This window comes from Xenopus tropicalis, chromosome 2, assembly GCF_000004195.4.
Source record: "Xenopus tropicalis strain Nigerian chromosome 2, UCB_Xtro_10.0, whole genome shotgun sequence".
Taxonomy (NCBI): Eukaryota; Metazoa; Chordata; class Amphibia; order Anura; family Pipidae; genus Xenopus; species Xenopus tropicalis.
Genome location: NC_030678.2, coordinates 58,566,538 through 58,584,898, shown reverse-complemented (window position 1 = coordinate 58,584,898; position 18,361 = coordinate 58,566,538). Strand labels below are relative to the sequence as shown.

The 18,361-nt window shown below is 38.7% G+C and overlaps 1 protein-coding gene across 5 annotated transcripts in view; it reads right to left on the bottom strand.

Annotated features, from left to right (window-relative positions):
- mid1 (midline 1) overlaps positions 1–18,361 on the bottom strand; it is a 197,961-nt gene that overhangs the window by 71,979 nt on the left and 107,621 nt on the right. For all 5 annotated transcript variants that reach the window (NM_001006875.1, XM_012956769.3, XM_012956768.3 and 2 more), the window contains one exon: positions 10,068–10,163. In NM_001006875.1, coding sequence (NP_001006876.1) covers positions 10,068–10,163 — 96 coding nt within the window. The remainder of the gene's footprint in view (positions 1–10,067; positions 10,164–18,361) is intronic.

The window sequence follows — 18,361 nt, the reverse complement described above, 5'->3', positions numbered from 1 at the left end:
TTAGGTAAACTTTAATTTTTTTTTTTTTGTTCCTTAACATCAAAAGAAAATGCTGAACTACTCTGACATGATAATAACAGAGTATTGGAGCTGATTTTTCTACACAGTCAAAAAAAAATAATGTTCATCCGCTCACAAATCAAAAGCAAGATGGATAAACAAAAATTACTGGTTATACAAGCAATCTGAAAGACCTGCCATACTTGTCCAGAGCATCTGTCAGAAACCAGCATTTACAGTTAACACATAATGACAAGTTCCAGTCAAGTCCATCAAAAGAACATTTGAGCGTGTAATGATAAAACACTAGTTTTTCAAATACATATAAATCTTTTCCATCTAATACTAAATACAGTACGTGAACGTAAGTTTCAGTGATCTCATTCAGGCAATGATCCATATCTTTCTGTGTTTAAGTATTATTATATATTATTATAGCATGCTTTCAATTATAATATCCTGTTACAGGCGGTTCAAATGTAGTTTTGGTTTTCATGTCAATGACCCTAAGCCAGTGTCGGACTTTGTTCAAGCCCCCCTGGGAGGTGCAACCTTTGGTTAGGGCCTCCCTCAGCTCATAACAAGGTTACAGTTATATGACAAAATCTTTGTATCAATCATTTAACCACAATTTAAGATGATCTATTACAGTAAATGTGCATTTACCCCCACAACATACTAACGAATGGTGTTTAGGTGTATCTGGGAGAGCAAATAGGCATTCCAAATCTCACCAAACTTAGCCTTCAGGCAAAACCTCTTTGGTCAGTGCTTCAAATCCAACCTATAAATACACACACATAAATCTGCTTTGTGCTGCACAGCAGCTAATGGATGGCACTGTTCTCTTGTTGTCTATGCTAAAAACTGGCAGCCTGCCAAACACACAGGCACCTTGACATTCCTTTATAAATTTAACTGGTTAAAATGAAACATGCCTGACTTATGTAAGAAAAAAAACAAACAAAAAGACCCCAACCCATTTCCAGGATATGTATGTATGTATAACTTTATTTATAAAGCGCCACAAGGGTACGCAGCGCTGTACAATCTTACAGAATACAAAATTACACACAGGGAGGACAAGTGATATAATAAATAAATATATATATATATATACATATATGTATTTACTGTAAGTGCCATGTGGTATGAGACAAAGTAGGAAGGAGGTCCCTGCCCTGTAGAGCTTACAATCTAAGTGGTTGGGTAACATACAGGCACAAACTGGAAGGTAAGAGTGCATCAGGTATGGGCATTTGCCCTTAAGCGCAGGACTGGGCAAAATAATGTTTTAGTGCTCCAGAAGGTAACAGCTGAGTTTTTTCTTAAAGAGAGTGGGTGAGTTTTCCCTACGGAGGGATTCAGGGATAGAGTTCCAGAGGTAAGGAGCAGCGAGATAGAAAGGTTTAAGACGAGAGAGCGCAGTGTGTGTGGATGGTGTAAAGAGACGGAGGCTCTGAGAGGAGCGGAGGAGACGACCAGGAACATGTAGGGAGACCAGTGAAGAAATGTAGTGAGGAGCAGAGGAGTGAAGGGCTTTGAATGTCAGCAGATGGATTTTGTAAGCTATCCTTTGCTTGACAGGCAGCCATGCTAGTGAGCTTAATTGAGGCTGAGCAGGATCCCTCTTAGGAGAGAGCAGGAGGATCCTGGCAGCAGAGTTTAAGATTGATTGCAGGGGAGGTGGGAGTCTGGGAGGCCGGTTAGTAGGAGATTGCAGTAATCTAAGCGGGAAAGGATAAGGGCATAGATTATTGTTTTAGCTGTTGCTTGTGAAAGAAAGGGGCGTATCTTGGCAATATTGCGGAGGAAAAAGCGGCAGGTTTTGGCAGTGTTATTAATATGGTTAGAGAAGGAGAGAGACTGGTCAAAGATAACCCCAAGGCAGCGTGCAGAATTTACAGGGTTGATGGTCATGCCATCAATAGTAATGGTGAAAGGAGGAGGAGGGCCAGGTTTGGGCAGGAAGACCATGAGCTCTGTTTTAGCTAGGTTAAGTTTGAGCTGGCGTCGGTTCATCCAGGTGGAGATAGCCAGGAGGCAGTTACCAATCTGGGTTTGGACATCAGCAGTTAGTGCAGGGGTGTCTAAATATATCTGGATGTCATCTGCATATAGGTGGTATTTAAGACCAAAAGAAGAAATAAGGTCTCCTAGAGAGAGTGTACAGGGAGAACAGCAGGGGACCAAGCACAGAGCCCTGAGGCACCCCCACACTAAGCGGAACCGGGGTAGAGGATTTGTTAGTAAGAGCGACAGAGAAGGAGCGGTTAGAGAGATAGGAAGAGAACCAGGATGCAGCCTGATCCCGGATACCCAGAGAGTGGAGAATTTGCATAAGAATAGCATGGTCGACAGTATCAAAAGCAGAGGAAAGGTCTAGGAGAATGAGAACCGAGTAGCGTCTTTTGGCCTTGGCAGTCTGGAGATCATTTGCCACTCTACATAAGGCCGTCTCAGTGGAGTGCGCAGGCTGAAAACCAGACTGCATAGGGTCCAGCAGATTATGGGTGCAGAGGAAGTTAGTTACACGAGAAAAGACAAGACGTTCCAGGAGTTTAGAGGCTAGGGGCAGGAGAGAGACAGGACGGTAGTTATAAAAAAAGATATAGATATAAAAAAAAGACACTATACAAAAAGACTCTATACAATGTATCAGCTTATTGATTTATTTGCTTAAGATGTCTAAGCACAACCGCTTTACACCTCCATCATATTCCAAGCTTAACCCCATTTATGGCTTTTATTTCACTGTCTATGGCTTGCTTATTGTCACACAACCTATTAACAAATACCGGCTGCTGTCAACACAGCAGCTATCAGTACTACAAAATCTAAACTTCTATGTTCTGTAAGTGGTTTACCATTTTGTATATTAATTGTGGAAGGCCACACATGCAGTATAAACAGAAAGAGTCATAAATGTCCTTAATTTAAAAATAGAAGAATCACACCTTGTGTCTCAACCCTTTCTCCTTGTAGATTGTAAGCTCTTTTGGGCAGGGCTCTCTTCACCTCTTCAGTAGTAGAGAAGGAATTAAGCGGAGCACTGGGTTCTCGTTCATTAAAAACACTTTTTTATTGTTTCCATTATTAAAAACATAACAGAGAGCCTTGCTTAACGCGTTTCATGGCAACATGCCACTTCCTCAGTGACCCAAAGCACCCATGTTTAAATAGACACATACAACACATCCACCAATTAAATTAAGAGTTAACCCCATAAGTGTGCCCCACTATTAAAAGCATACTTGTAGGCATATGTTATAGAATCCTATTGGTTTAACCCCTTTAATCGAGGTTATTCCATATGCCCACATTGACTTTTATGGCCATGACGGTATTAAAGCAAATGAAAAGGAAAAAAGGAGGGGAACATTAATTAGTTAAACAGAAAAAACAAATGTTCTACCTCAAAACATGACCTATTTAATACAAGCATAATAAAGTAAAGCTCAGAACATATATATAGTAATAATGCACTCAAAGAGAAGGAAGTATAACATAAATGTATTCACTCAACCAAAAGACTCCGTTGACTTGGGAGAACAAGGCACTGCCCAAAGGATTCACACCTAGGGCATATAAGCTATATAAAATATGTATACAACACAATAATAATAATAATAATGAGGTTTACCAGTGTTGACCAAAACTAACAGTAACATGAGACCTCCCACTCCCTATTAAGACCCCCATATTGTTCAGTGGTTTTAAGGGAGTAAATCCAAAAGACCTCCCTCTCAGACAACTTTTTATCCAGGTCACCCATCCTATTACAGGTCCTGGGTTTATCTATAACCTGAAAAGTTATCCGATCGCATTTATCGTGTCTTTCTACCATATGTTTAGCTATCGCTGACTTAAAGTCCCCCCTCTCAATGGCTGACAGGTGTTCCAAAAATCTAGTGCCGGCATTTCTAATCGTCTTCCTCACATATTGGACTCCGCACTCACAAGTAGCCAAATATATTATGCCTCTTGATTGGCAATTAAAATACTGCGAAATGTGGTGAATTTGTCCCGTGTACGTACAGGTAAAAGTTTTGGACACATTAATAACACAACAAGCCTTGCACCTATTTCTGCCACATCTGTAAGTGCCTTTGTGGCGTAACCATACTGCCCCTTGTTCACTCTCCCTTGTAACGTACAAACTTTTAGAGACTCAGGATGCAATGTTCCTGGCTCTCCTAAAGCTAAATTGGGGTTTAAGTTCCAAAATTTCCTGCAACACTGGATCCTGTAGGAGAATACCCCAATGCTTGTTGATACTCCTCTGTATATCGTGTACTCCCCGTCCATATGTGGTACAAAACCTTAATTTATTTCTGGAACACCGCTTTGATTCCTTATCTATCTTTGTAGGGCTTAGCAGATCTGATCTGTTTGTGGCTACAGCCCTCTCATAGGCCCTTTTGATTACCGCTGTATCATAGCCTCTCTGGGTGACCCTATCCCACAGCAGCATGGCCTGTTCCTGAAAGGCATCCCATGTGGAGCATATCCGCCGAAGACGTAGGAACTGTCCCACTGGGATGCCCTCAATACAGGCCTTAGGATGACCACTCCCGGCATGTAGGAGTGTGTTCTGTGTTATAGGCTTACGATACAGGTCAGTGGTTACAGTTTCATTCATAATAGAGAATGTCACATCCAAAAACGTTATCCTAACCGGATCCGTGTCGTGGGTAAAGGTAATTCCCTGTACGGCCTTATTGCAATAGTCAATAAAGGATTGTAAAGAAGGTACATCTCCATCCCATATTCCAATGCAATCATCGATGTAACGATAAAAATACATTATCTGACTACGGAATGGATTTCGATCTCCAAAGACGTGTAGCCTCTCCCACCAACCCATGAATAGGTTGGCGTAAGTGGGAGCAAAGGAAGCACCCATTGCGGCTCCACGTCCCTGGAGAAAGAACTTCTTGTCAAAAAGAAAATAATTGGTATGTAAAAAGAAAAGGAACGGACTGCAAAATGAAATCTCTCTGTTACGGGGGAAAACCCCCATCATAATTCAGCCAATATGATGGTCACCCTTTTAGATTAGAGGAACGGAGATTCCATTTGAAGCACAGTAAGTGGTTTTTCACGGTGAGGGCAGTGAGGTTGTGGAATGCCCTTCCTAGAGATGTGGTAATGGCAGATTCTGTTAATGCCTTTAAGAGGGGCCTGGATGAGTTCTTGAACAATCAGAATATCCAAGGCTATTGTGATACTAATATCTACAGTTAGTATTAGTGGTTGTATATATAGTTTATGTATGTGAGTGTATAGATTGGTAGGTGTGGGTTGTGTGTGCTGGGTTTACTTGGATGGGTTGAACTTGATGGACTCTGGTCTTTTTTCAACCCTATGTAACTATGCAACTATGTAATATTGGATAGAGTGTAGGCCAACCCCATGGTCGATAGATGAGTAGAGGGCTGCGACATCCATGGAAAACCACCTATAAGATGGTTTCCACTTCAAGTCCGCTAGCTTATTAATACACATAGTAGTATCCTTTAAAAAGGATATTGATTGCTTTATATGTTACTCTGTATGTCCAATGTATGAAACCCCCTTATTATACAGCTCTGCAGAATATGTTGGCGCTTTATAAATAAATGTTAATAATAATAGTGTTACAGTGCAAAGAAAAGCATGTAATATTAGGGGGGGGGATGTTACTAAGTCACTTCCAGTCACCCCAGTTACAAACTTCTCTTTCCTACCTAGTGCATCTAAAACTGTGGAAAATTGCTGTTCTCTACTTTTATGTGCATTCAAACACTGGCATACTCCTAATTTTATGTACCTTTGCAAAGGGGAAGAAGCACTCCAGTGTGTCGGCAATGCCTTTAAATAATTTATTTGCAGAAATGAACAAACAGCACAAGCTTTCGGGGGTGACCCCTTCTTCAGGTAAAATACACACAAGCGAACAATTTACTCACTAAATACCTTAACAGACCATGTGACACTACCATGTGACACATTAACCCCATCTCGGCTGCAATGCCAAACAGTCCCAAGCAGCCATTCAATTATGTGAATCAACAATCCCCTTCATAGGAGTCCTTTACACTTCATAATTTGTAAGACATATAACCATAAATACAAAGTATCACATTTAAAAACCAATTATACAAAGTATCCTACAATAAACAGTTACAAAGTCTATAAAAAACATTTCAAGCTGAAGCTTTCGTTTAAACCTTGAGGGGAAAGAGAATCCAGTTTTTTAATTCACACTGCCTCTCTTTTTAATAATTGTTTAGTCAAATTTCCAGTAAAGTAAATGGACTTGTTCTAATACTGTCCATCTGACCCTTTGAGAACATGTATGTAAGTGGTTTGCTGAAGATTTTTGTTTATGTTGATACTCCTAATTTTACTCACCAAGATAAGCTAATTATAACATGCTGTTTTTAAATACAGTATTGGTTAGTACTGCATAATGTCTCTAACTGAAGGAAATAGTCAAAAATGATTTGCTAAATTGGACGTAGCTTTTAAACGCAGCATTTCCTACTTCACAATGTTTCTTATATGAGATTTAATAATATTAGAGTGTTTGTGTTTTACAACACTGTGGAATAATTAATCCTATAGAATCCCTTTTAGCATGTGGGCACGGACATAAAAGAATAATATCTGATGAAGTGAAGAGGTGTTTCCATTTGTAGGGGGGCTCTGTACCTCAAACTGATGCTACAAATGGAACAATAGATCACTTACATTATTACAAAGGTTGCTACAATTTGTGGTATGTTGACATTTCACAGCTAGAATATTAGGTCTAAATCTGGAAAGTTAATAAACTCAGCCCTGCATTATACAAAACTACTTTTATGAGAGGTTTTTTCCCTGACCCTGGGCCATATTTCCATATAAGTACTCCATGAGACACTTAGCAGGGCTTATATTGGGTCCAAAGTGGTGGTTTTGAGCCTTTGCTCTGGGAAAAATGCCAAAGACAAGAAAGTATCAATTATATTCTATATGGTCTTTTAAAATATCCAAATCATTTTCCATGGTTCTCAGGCAGATTAAAACCAAATAATTTGAAAATGGTTTGTTTTCTCATATTTTATTGGCCACCCAAATTCTGTCTGGGCAATTTTACTATAAATTTTTGGAATCTGTTTATTAGTTTAAACTGCTAAAATTATCCAAATGTAAATATATGGTAACTTACTGAAGTCTATCCAAGAGGGCTGAAGGGAAATAAGGAGCAGAAAGAGAAGGTGAGTGAGAGAGAGAGAGAAAGAGAGAGAGAGGGAGTTAAGATGATCAACAAAACTTCTTGAAAATGGGACCATATTTGTCCTGAAGACTGGGCAGCTACTTTGGTAACATTTTACTGTTCAAGGTCTACTTTTGAAAATAGAGTGGTGAATGAAACTTTTATACCCACACAGTGAAGAAAATGTTTCATTATATTGTATAAGGCTCATGTACCAAGGAGAGATGTAGTCGCCCATGATAGATCTCAGTTACCGCGGGTGACCAATCTCTCCAAAATGCCTTTATCACCAGCAACAATACAAATTGCTGGTGGAAAGGCCTACACATCGCTTTGGTTTTCTGGTCACAAGAAGTTTACCCCTGGTACTTGTCACTGCCACAAAAATAGATTGCTGATCCTTTACTGATAAGAGTCTCTAGGTGTGTTTTAGCAGAGGAAATTCTCTGTATTGTCTATGGCAGGGTGTTTTCTGGCATTTAGTAGCCATGATAAGTAGCTGCTACTAAGTAGCTCTGTGTGTCTTCACCCTATAGCTAATGCCCCATAGAGCGATTTAGTGGCCCTCAATAGATCTCTGCTACCTCAGTTGACTAATCGTTCCGAAGTGCCTTTTCACTGGCAACAAAGGCAATCACCAGTAGAAAGGCCTACACGTTGTTTCAGTTTTCTGAAGTTGCACAAAGTTTCCTCCTGCAGGCAAGTTTGTGCGACTACTGAAAACTGAAGCAATGTATAGGCCTTTCCAGCAATTCCCTTTGGTGCTTGTGAAAAGCATTTAAAAGATTACTCACCCCAGAGATCTAATGCAGGCAACTAACCTCTGTGTAGGGCATCAGCCTAAAGGTCCCCACACATGGGCTGATAGTAGCTGCCGATATCGGTCGCTTGGACCGATTCGGCAGCTAATCAGGTCATGTATGGGCACTTCCGACGGGCCTGCCCGACCGATATCTGGCCTGAAATTGGGCAGATCTCGATCAGGCAGGTTAGAAAATTCAGTCGGATCGGGGACCGCATCAACAAGCCGATGCGGTTCCGATCCGACAGAACCGACTGCCCTATTGCCGCCAATATAATTCAATCGTTTGGCTCCAGGGCCAAACGATCAAATTATTTATTTTTTTACCTACACGCTCCCAGATATCGCCCACCCGTAGGTGAATCTCAATGTGTATGGGGACCTTAAAACATCAGACATACTTTTTATGGTAAACAGTAAGTTGTACACATGATAAGATATGTCTAAGGCCCTCTAATTGCTTTGGTGGTTGAACACACAAATTATAGCAGATGGAACTGTGCAAGAATTGCGTTAGTTTTGGAAATTTATGCACCACCAGCACTGATTGCTCATTAAGCTAAAGTACAAAAATACACTAAACCAAATGATATCCTTATTAGAGGATGCATTTTCCCATATGTCAGTTATCATAAGCAATTTGTATTTTTGCTTTGATCAGCTTCTGTTTTGCTTTTAATTAGAGAATGATTTGTTGGGTAAAGCTGCGTAGAAAAAACTTCTTCAAAGAAATTCTGTGCTAAATTCTTACATGTTATGCACGCATTAATTTTCTGTAATAATCTGTTGAAAAATAAAGAAGATGTGCATATATTCAGGGGCTGTATAACTATGAAAAGTATTCAGTTTCAGAACTAAATCAGTTGAATCAGCTTTTTGGAATAATGAAATAGAATGTGATTCTCAACAACTTAGCAACAATATCTCAATTAAAAGCAGGATTTGTCCCTTTTTGCACTGCTTGTTGTGTTTCTTGATACAATGTTAAAAATACAGCTCTTCTCTAGGCAAGCAACCATTGCCACAATGCCTTGCATGCTCTGTTAATGATATGGCTTCTTCTAAATTGTTTCAGGAGCCAGAAGCAGAAGTGCAGAGAATACAAAGAGACTGACAGATGCTATTTTAATAGCAGTTATATTTACACTGAAAATGTTTCATCAATGTAAATTGGAAATGTGCTTAATATTACATTTTCTTTCATTATGCAAACAAGGTTTTGCCTAGTGTTACTTATTTAAGGAATACAGGTAATGACAGCAAAACTGAGTTTGTGCTAAGGAGGCAAATCAATGCATGCACTACATCAGCATGAAACATAATATGAGACTATCTACATCACTATCAAGCCAACTTTCAAATTATAAAAATAAATTGAGGCACAAAGCACTAATAAACCTAAGTATAATGTCTTTAAGAGCAACATCCCAGCTATAATTAAAATGCAATGCCACTTAAACATATCAGTGTACAGATTCTGTGTAGTCAAATAAATACTGGTGCTTTTACTTTTTGCTGCACCTACTCCTCCACAACTTTCTGCACCCACAATAGAACTAGCAGGGTGCATTTTCCACTCAGAATAAGTATGGCATGAAAGTGGGCATAAAATTAAAAAAAAAAACACCTTAATCCTGCACTGAAACATTAGGTCCCCATTCCAGCTACTACTGTTACACATACTTTATGAACATAGATAAGAAACTGGCAACCAGCTCTGCAAGTTATCCTGTGAGTCTGTTACCACTGTATTTGATGGCTAACTTTGCCTTCTATATTTCCAACTCACACAGACATAAGGCAAATGTGATGAACAGGATAAATCAGTGTGTAACTTGGAGCGAAAAAATTACTAACATCACATCCAGCAGACCTGACAATGAAGGATCAGAGAGATTAACATGACAAGACTTAACAACCAAATTGAGTTTCATTTTAATTATCTCAGGCCAGTTTTATGTTTGATTTCTGCTGATGAAATTACATTCTTTCAAGTGTAATTCAATTTCCGTTAGTACTCACCTCCACCTGCTGGCAGGTCTGAATGAGCTTGGACAACAGAATTTCCATTTCTGTGTTCCTTTTGATGAGGTTGGTAAGGTTGCTTTCCAGGCTTTGCTGCAGGGAAAAGAAAACATTTTGTTGACACATAATAATTACATGATAATGTGTGGCTTTGTTTCCAAAGAATAACTTTTAAACCATTCAATTTATTCCACAAGAGCTATAACATATCACAAAATGCAAATATACATAAATACATTCTCAATAGAAAGAAGATGTGTGACATTGTGCATTCTGGAGATCAAAAGCCCCACAGGCTCTCACACTAACAACATGTTATGTCGTTCTTTTTAGCATCCTATTCTCAACTAAAAGTTACAAACAAGTGCAAGCAGATAAAACTGCCGTTGGCACTGAGAAAACGCTGCTGTCTCTGACTGGTGTCTGAAGGTGGCTTGGGGAGCAATAGAGGAAAAAATTAAGTATAGCAGCAGCAATATATCTTACTCCTCTCTAGCTTCTGTTAGTTAGTTTGGAGGAAAGGAGACCATCCCTCGGAACTAATGACTGAAAAATTAGATCAAAGGATAATCGAATAATGTCAACCCCTGTCTGAGAGATGCAGTTCCAGATAAAAGTGTGTTTTTATGCTCTATCCAAATCATCTGTTTATAGCTGTGGTGCCAACTAGAGAGTTGTTTCTTCCCCCTAGCGCAGACTGAAGTTGTCATAACAAACAGTCAAATGGAGGAAAACCATAACCACATCCATGTCCTCCTCCTCCTTCTCTTTGTACAAAGAATGATGCAGTTATCTACCAGTACAACAACTCCTGAAGTAGAATTTTACAGCTTTACCATTCTTAATGAAAAAAGTACAACCCAGTGACCAAGTAATTTCCTAAACTGATGGGGCTGGGATAAGTGTTTGGGTGGCTCCAGCCTCATGGAAGGTGTCATAAAGACATATATGTCATAAAGACATATGGGAGGTGTTCTTATTTGCCCTTTTAAAAATTCCTTAAGTCCTTTTTCATATACACTATATAGCAAAAAGTAAATGGACACCACTTCTACGTTTTGGAATTGTCTATTTAAGCCACAACCTTTATTGTCAACACATTTCCTATGCCTCAACATTATACAATGATATTCTCCATCAGGGCCAACCTCCTAAGTATGAAAGCAAATTACACCAACAACAACCGACATACAGGGGTTTATTTATAAACATTGGAGACAAACATCACCTGTGATGCTGCCCAATACAACCAATCAGATATTTGCTTTTGGTTTTTAACTTGTAGGTGACCTTTTAAATCCAATTGCTAATTGGTTGCTATGGGTAACACTATCAGTGATGTTTGTCTCCAGTGTTAATAAATACGCCCATAAGTAGAGAGTCTTCTCAGAAAGCTAATTTAACAGCAAAGGTAAAGTCAGCTTCATATCAATATCCTTAGTATTTGAATGAGATATTGGGCAGGAAGGCATATAGTGTATCAGTACCCTCAGCAAATGATGAAGAACAGGCAGACACATATTGCGTTGATGAAATCTCAATTTTTGTTTAACAATCTGTATTAAAAAAAAGATTTTGTTACAAAGGCAAGAAAGCTATACTGATATACATAGTGACATCACTGAAAATTCAGTTTACTAAGGCATCCAAATGTCATGGGTGTAACCTTTCCCAATGGCAAGATAAACTATTGTCTGTCACCTCCCTTTAATGTCAATAATCTTAAAGTTTAAAAGGAAATGTACTTAAAAACTTTAAGAACACATTGTTCCTATGTGAAATATTTCATAAATATTTATTTAAAATCTTTATGCCTTTGCAGTGCTTAAAGGCAAAGTTGCCTATATATGAACCAATAATTTATTAAATATTATGTGGAGCACATTGCTGTTTAAAAGTAAAATCTTACTGAGGAAAAAAACAGGAACATTTTGTTAATATGTTTTTTTTTTTTCAATACTCAGCAAAAAATATCAATAACTAGTTAATTTGTATATTCACATCTGAGGTTAAGTGTCAAAATGGCAGCTTCTCAGAGCTAAAGTTTAGTGTCTTCAGTATTTCAGGATGGCCATATGCTCCTTTTAACCTTTCACGGCATATAATGTGTCAATATTCTATTATGACAAGTCATAAAGAGATTAATACCGGCCATAGTCATACCTATAATATTTGTTGTTGTCAGTACATATATTGTGGCACAACAATTCCATTAAATATCTACATACTATCAATATAGTTTGGTCAGCAGATTGGGATGTTATGAAAATCTGATCTGATGCTGTACTATATCTGTATGAAAGAACGGTAGGTAAGGTAGTGAAGAGGAGTTCGTATTTACTCCCTGCTGTTGCAATAGTTAGGGATGTTAGGCTGAACAAATTAAACAATAGAGTGTGCCCATACTGGTCATTGCCCTTTATTTGATATCTGTCCCTTCAGCCTTACGTCTTATCACATTCCAAATGTTTTCTTATGGAGATGTGATAGCTATAAAAATATAATATTTTTTTACTGCTGCAAACAACTCAGTCTTTTTTTTTTTTTTTGACGATTTATTATATATTCTTTCTATATTAATTTTCTGAACAAATAAAAGGGATACAGAAGGAAAAAAAGGGGAAAGGGGAGGAGGTCAGTCAAAACAAATCACAAAACAGCAGGCTTTTCCTTAACATTAATTCATATCAACAAATGTAAATTCACACTGCTCAATGTTTCTATCGTATAATTTCTGTTTATGTCAATGGCTATCCTAATATACTAATCAATGGCTATCTTAATATACTAATCAAAGGGAATTTGATTTAATAAAATTATGCCATGATTCCCATATTTTCCAGTAGAGCATGCTAGTTTTATGTAAAATGTGGGTGATCTCTTCCATTTTTCTAGTGTCTTCCACTAAGTTAACCCACTCCGTGAAGGATGGGGGTATCACTGATTTCCAATTACGTGGGATCAGTGTTTTTGCGGCATGGAGTAGGTGAAGAGTGAGTGGGTCAGATATAACGGACTTTTCTCGGGGGCTAAAATATAAGAGAATCGTTGAGCCCTCTATATCTTGTAGTGCAGTCCCAGTAATATTGGCTATTGATGAGATAATTCTAACCCAGAATTGCCTTAATAAAGGGCAAGTAAACCAAATGTGTGAGTGAGTTCCTATATCAGACCCACACCTCCAGCAGGAATCTGGGCTATCTCTATACATTTTCCTTAATTTTACTGGAGTGTAGTGCCATCTAGTAACCAATTTATAGTTCATTTCTCTCACTCTCACAGCACGGGAGGATTTATGGATTATAGAAAAAATTTTCTCCCAGTCTCGGTCATTTATTTCTAATTTTAAGTCGTTTTCCCACTCTAACTGAAATGCCTGTTTCCTCATCGGTATGTTTTGAATAAGTAATTTATATAACAACGAAATTGGTTTGTCTATCGGACTGGGATGCTCCATAAGCCTTTCCCATTTTGTAAGGGCCCTATCCCACTCCTCCTCCTTGTGTTTGGAAACGTAATGATAAATCTGTTGGTAGTTCCACCCGTCCCGGGGGTTCTTCCCCCACTTTTCTTGTATTTCGGCCAGAGGAACCAGCTTTTTATTCTTAATGAAATCCACTATTTTAGTGGGGAGCCCGTCTTTTACTTGCCAGTTTTTAAAAGCACCCTTTTCCATACTAGGAATAAACAATGGGTTCCATACCAAAGGTTGCAGAATGTATGGGGTTGCTATAAGATTCATCCCTTGTCTATTTTGGAACCACCACCTATAGGTGGCCCCTATTAATGGGTGTTCTTTCAGTCTTTTAATTACTACAAACAACTCAGTCTTATTGTTTAATACTTTTAAATGTAAATCAGTCTGTTACTTAGCAAGAGTTGTAGGCAGCAGGAAAAAATGTAATACTGAGTAACTCACAAATAAAACAGGGAAAGAATTCAGGCAGGTGATGCTGAGCAGCACAGAGAACTATCCGTTTTAAAAGACAGCATGAATTCCTTTGCTTAAATACAAAACCCATTATGTTTCTTTGGGGGTACTTTGAAATACATATGTATTCACTGGATCATCTGCCACAGATCTAAATCTGGTATGTATTTTTAAGTCTGGTTTTATCGATAAACATCAGTCGTGTAAGTGGTAGCTATTCAGTAACAGGAACACGTAAATCATTTATTATTTTATGATATAAAAATAAAACTCTAGTTCAAAGCTTGGTGATGTTTTTACAGTCTGGAGATCCCCGTTAAAGCTTAATTTAGTAGTAGCCACAGCTTCTGCAATATTCATGTCAGATTATGCAAGGGCTTAATGTGAAACTGGAAAGACTGGATTTAGCCTCTGTAGGGAGCCTTTGTCCTGAAAACAAACACAGAGCTTTTGCCAGGTTTAGATGTGTATCTGTGTATAAAGGCACCTCAATGTTCTGCTAATAAAAATAACTTCCTAGAGAGCTCGGGGGATTTCCATTTTATCTACTTATATTCCATTAATGCAAAGCAAACATTCTGAACACAGTTGGGCTCTACAAAATGCAAAATGTAGCAGACATACCCACATTAAAACCATAGGCTTTCAGTTCATGGCAATATAAAGAAGTTTACAGTTTCAAAGGTAGACAAATGAATGGAGGAGATTGCTGGAAACGTAGCCATCCTTCGGACAGAGAACTGAAAGGGGATAAAAGAAACAAAAGCTTTCCGTTGCTCTACCTTGCCTCAGTAACTTTACTCAACAGCTTTAGTTTCAAGCACACTAGATCCCTTGTTGGAACTCATGTGTGAAAATAATGATGTGCTGTTAGCTACCTGTGGAATGGCTTGTTCTTCAAAAAGACATCCAAAAAACTTTCAGCTGCCTTGGCACAATCCATCTGCCTTTCAGTGCATGTCAATAAAACAAAATCAGGCCCATCAGGACAATACAAGTATTTTGAGCTTAAATCATAAAAAATCATCCGTAAATGTTAAAGAACTTGTTTTATGAGAAGTTTTATTATTCTTTTGGAGATTTTTATTTAAATGCTCTTCAATACTATTTAAACAAACTGGTCCAGAGCTGTAAAAATCCCATGGGCCCAGCTTTCATGTCTAAAAAATGCCTTTACATTTTTATATCTTGTATAAACATGCACATCCCCTCTGATACCAAAATCATATGTATGATGCCCTACAACATTTGTCTAGCCTTGATCATGGCTAAATTGATCTGTATTACTTATTCAACATTATATAATGACCCATAAATAAATCCTAATATGTCAGTGCTGTCCAACTGTGGTATCGAGAGCCGGAATTTTTATGGCCTACATGGTAGAGGGCCGATAATGGTTGTGCTCACTGTAGGGATATCATCCTTTATTCATATGAATTACATTATGTAATATTAATACATACCCTTAAATCCATATGCCTTCTCCTCCCTTCTGGATAGCACAGCAACCCCTAGCATATAATTACATACCTTAGGGGCCATATAATGACTATTTCCAAATGCTAACAAACTCGAAGAAAAAACCCCTGCCAGGTTCACCTCCCACAGGCAGCATAGGACAGGCAGAGTATGGCACACACAGGCAGCATAGGGCAGGCAGAGTATGGCACACACAGGCAGCATAGGGCAGGCAGAGTATGGTACAGAGTGTCTGCCATACTCTGCCTGTCCATGCTCTGTCTGCCCTACCTTGCCTGTGAGTGCCATACTCTGCCTGCCCTATGATGCCTGTGTGTGCCATGCTCTGTCTGTCCTATGCTGCCTGTGTGTGCATACACAAAGGCAGCACTGGGCAGGCAGCAAATACAGTGACATAATGCTGGCACTGCTCCTACAGTCTGTCAGGTGTGAACAGGTGAACAACGTGGGGATTTACAGTCTGAGCCTAAGGTGTGAACAATGCAGGTGGGGAACAATGCAGGGACTAAAAGGTGTAAACAGTACAGGGGATTACAAAGATAAGTTTTAAAAGATAAGTCAATTTATCAAAATTTATCAAAAGATAAATTTTAAAAGATAAGTCAATATGTTAAGATTTTAATAAACCATAAGATGATTTTCCCTTCAATAATTAACAGAAAACGGGAAACTTAATAAAGACGTGCAGTTTCTTATTGAGATACAGATACATGTCTCTAATCTACTCTAATCTCAGGCAGCTGACGTCCCATCAAATTAAAAGCATAGATATAAGGAAAATGTAGCTATTTGGCAAGGTACATTGATTTAAATTAAAACTGAATTGGCATTAGTACTGTAAAAACATTGCGCAAGCTTAAATTACATTTAGATGAAATGACCAAACCTCTGTTGCCTTTAAACAGTACTGCTTTTTAAAAGCCTAATGTAAATGTAACATGCCGGACACTAGCATGCTCACTTTCCAACTCTTCTGGTCTTCATAAACACCTCTGGTCTCTGAGGCAAAGGTGCAAACATATCCATGTTGTCACAGCACTTGCTTCTTCCTCTGCTTGGTGGTGGCACCTTCTGTGCATTTAGGGGTGCCCACACTGCACGTGATTATGTGTCTTATTTTGATGCAGTGGCATAATTTCCCCCATTACATGTAAGTTTTGTAGCCAAAAGTGTGGTAGTGAAGACCCGTGTTTGGAGAGTTAGTCATGCTACTGCCAGCAGTCAGCATCTTTGATTTTCTGACCAGCAGTTGTCATTATAATGAGCTTGCCAGAGTTTCAAAGTGCAACCTGGAGTTACACAAGAAGAAATGGCTGCGTAGCATTTTCCGCAAAAAAAAAAAAAAGAAATGTATATGTCACACCCATTCTTACACAGCTAATATCTCAGCAAATGCTTAAGGGCTAAACTTCATGGGATTTTGTAGGATGATGTCGGACAGACAAAATGCATCCTACAAGTCGGATGTAGTTGGGTGGGCTAAAATATAATGAAACTGATAGAAAAATCTCATGTATAAACTACATGAAAGATTTGCCATCCATTGCGACATGCCTTCCGGAAGGGAACGCATCATGTGGCATCCAATGATAAGATCTGATGGTGTCTGACAAACTTTTTTTTCTTATTAAAATACATTGACTGATGCAGAAAACACACTTTCAGACTATCTGAGCTGACGTTACGCCTATGGAGATCAGATCAAATCTGACCCACAAAGTCTGATGAAAATCTCCCGTGGAATTTAACCCTACAATAGAAATTCTGTGCATTTGCAAAAGTGCTGAGAGAAGAACTCTTGAGTAAATATATCCTCTTTAAAATAAAGTTGAAAAATACAGGAATCAAGCAGATCTTTGGTCTATTCGACCACATTCATAATGCATGCCTATGCAGTTTCGTAAGTAGAGGACCACATCAACATATCAATCCTGTACTCAGCCAACAGTATTTTCTAACCTGCTTTATAGATATTTCTATCAAGCCCCATGCATGGGTTAAGATGTTAAATTGGTAGTTATAAATGGTGCAGGTACCCCTACCACCTTGGCTGTGCCTCAATATTTACAGGGAAAGGTCTACAGCCAGTGGGGGATCCTTTTTTATACATTGATACCTGTGCGCTGCCTAGATAACCTGCCACCCTAGGCACAGGTCCGGAAGCCACAATTGTAAAGTTACAAATAAACCAAATACATTCTTGAAGAAATGGTACTCTACAGCCTGAAATGTCTGGAAATCACACAAAAAAGTGGGTAGTACAGGTATGGAACATGGAGATATGTATTCCAGATAAGAGATCTTTCTGTAATTTGGATCTCCATACCTTAAGTATACTACACATACAGTGGCTTGCAAAAGTATTCGCCCCACCTTGAACTTTTGCACATTTTGTCACATTACAGCCACAAACATGAATCAATTTTATTGGAATTCCACGTGAAAGACCAATACAGAGTGGTGTACACATGAGAAGTGGAACAAAATCATACATGATTCCAAACATTTTTTACAAATAAATAACTGCAAAGTGGGGTGTGCGTAATTATTCAGCCCCCTTTGGTCTGAGTGCAGTCAGTTGCCCATAGACATTGCCTGATGAGTGCTAATGACTAAATAGAGTGCACTTGTGTGTAATCTAATGTCAGTACAAATACAGCTGCTCTGTGACGGCCTCAGAGGTTGTCTAAGAGAATATTGGGAGCAACAACACCATGAAGTCCAAAGAACACACCAGACAGGTCAGGGATAAAGTTATTGAGAAATTTAAAGCAGGCTTAGGCTACAAAAAGATTTCCAAAGCCTTGAACATCCCACGGAGCCCTGTTCAAGCGATCGTTCAGAAATGGAAGGAGTATGGCACAACTGTAAACCTACC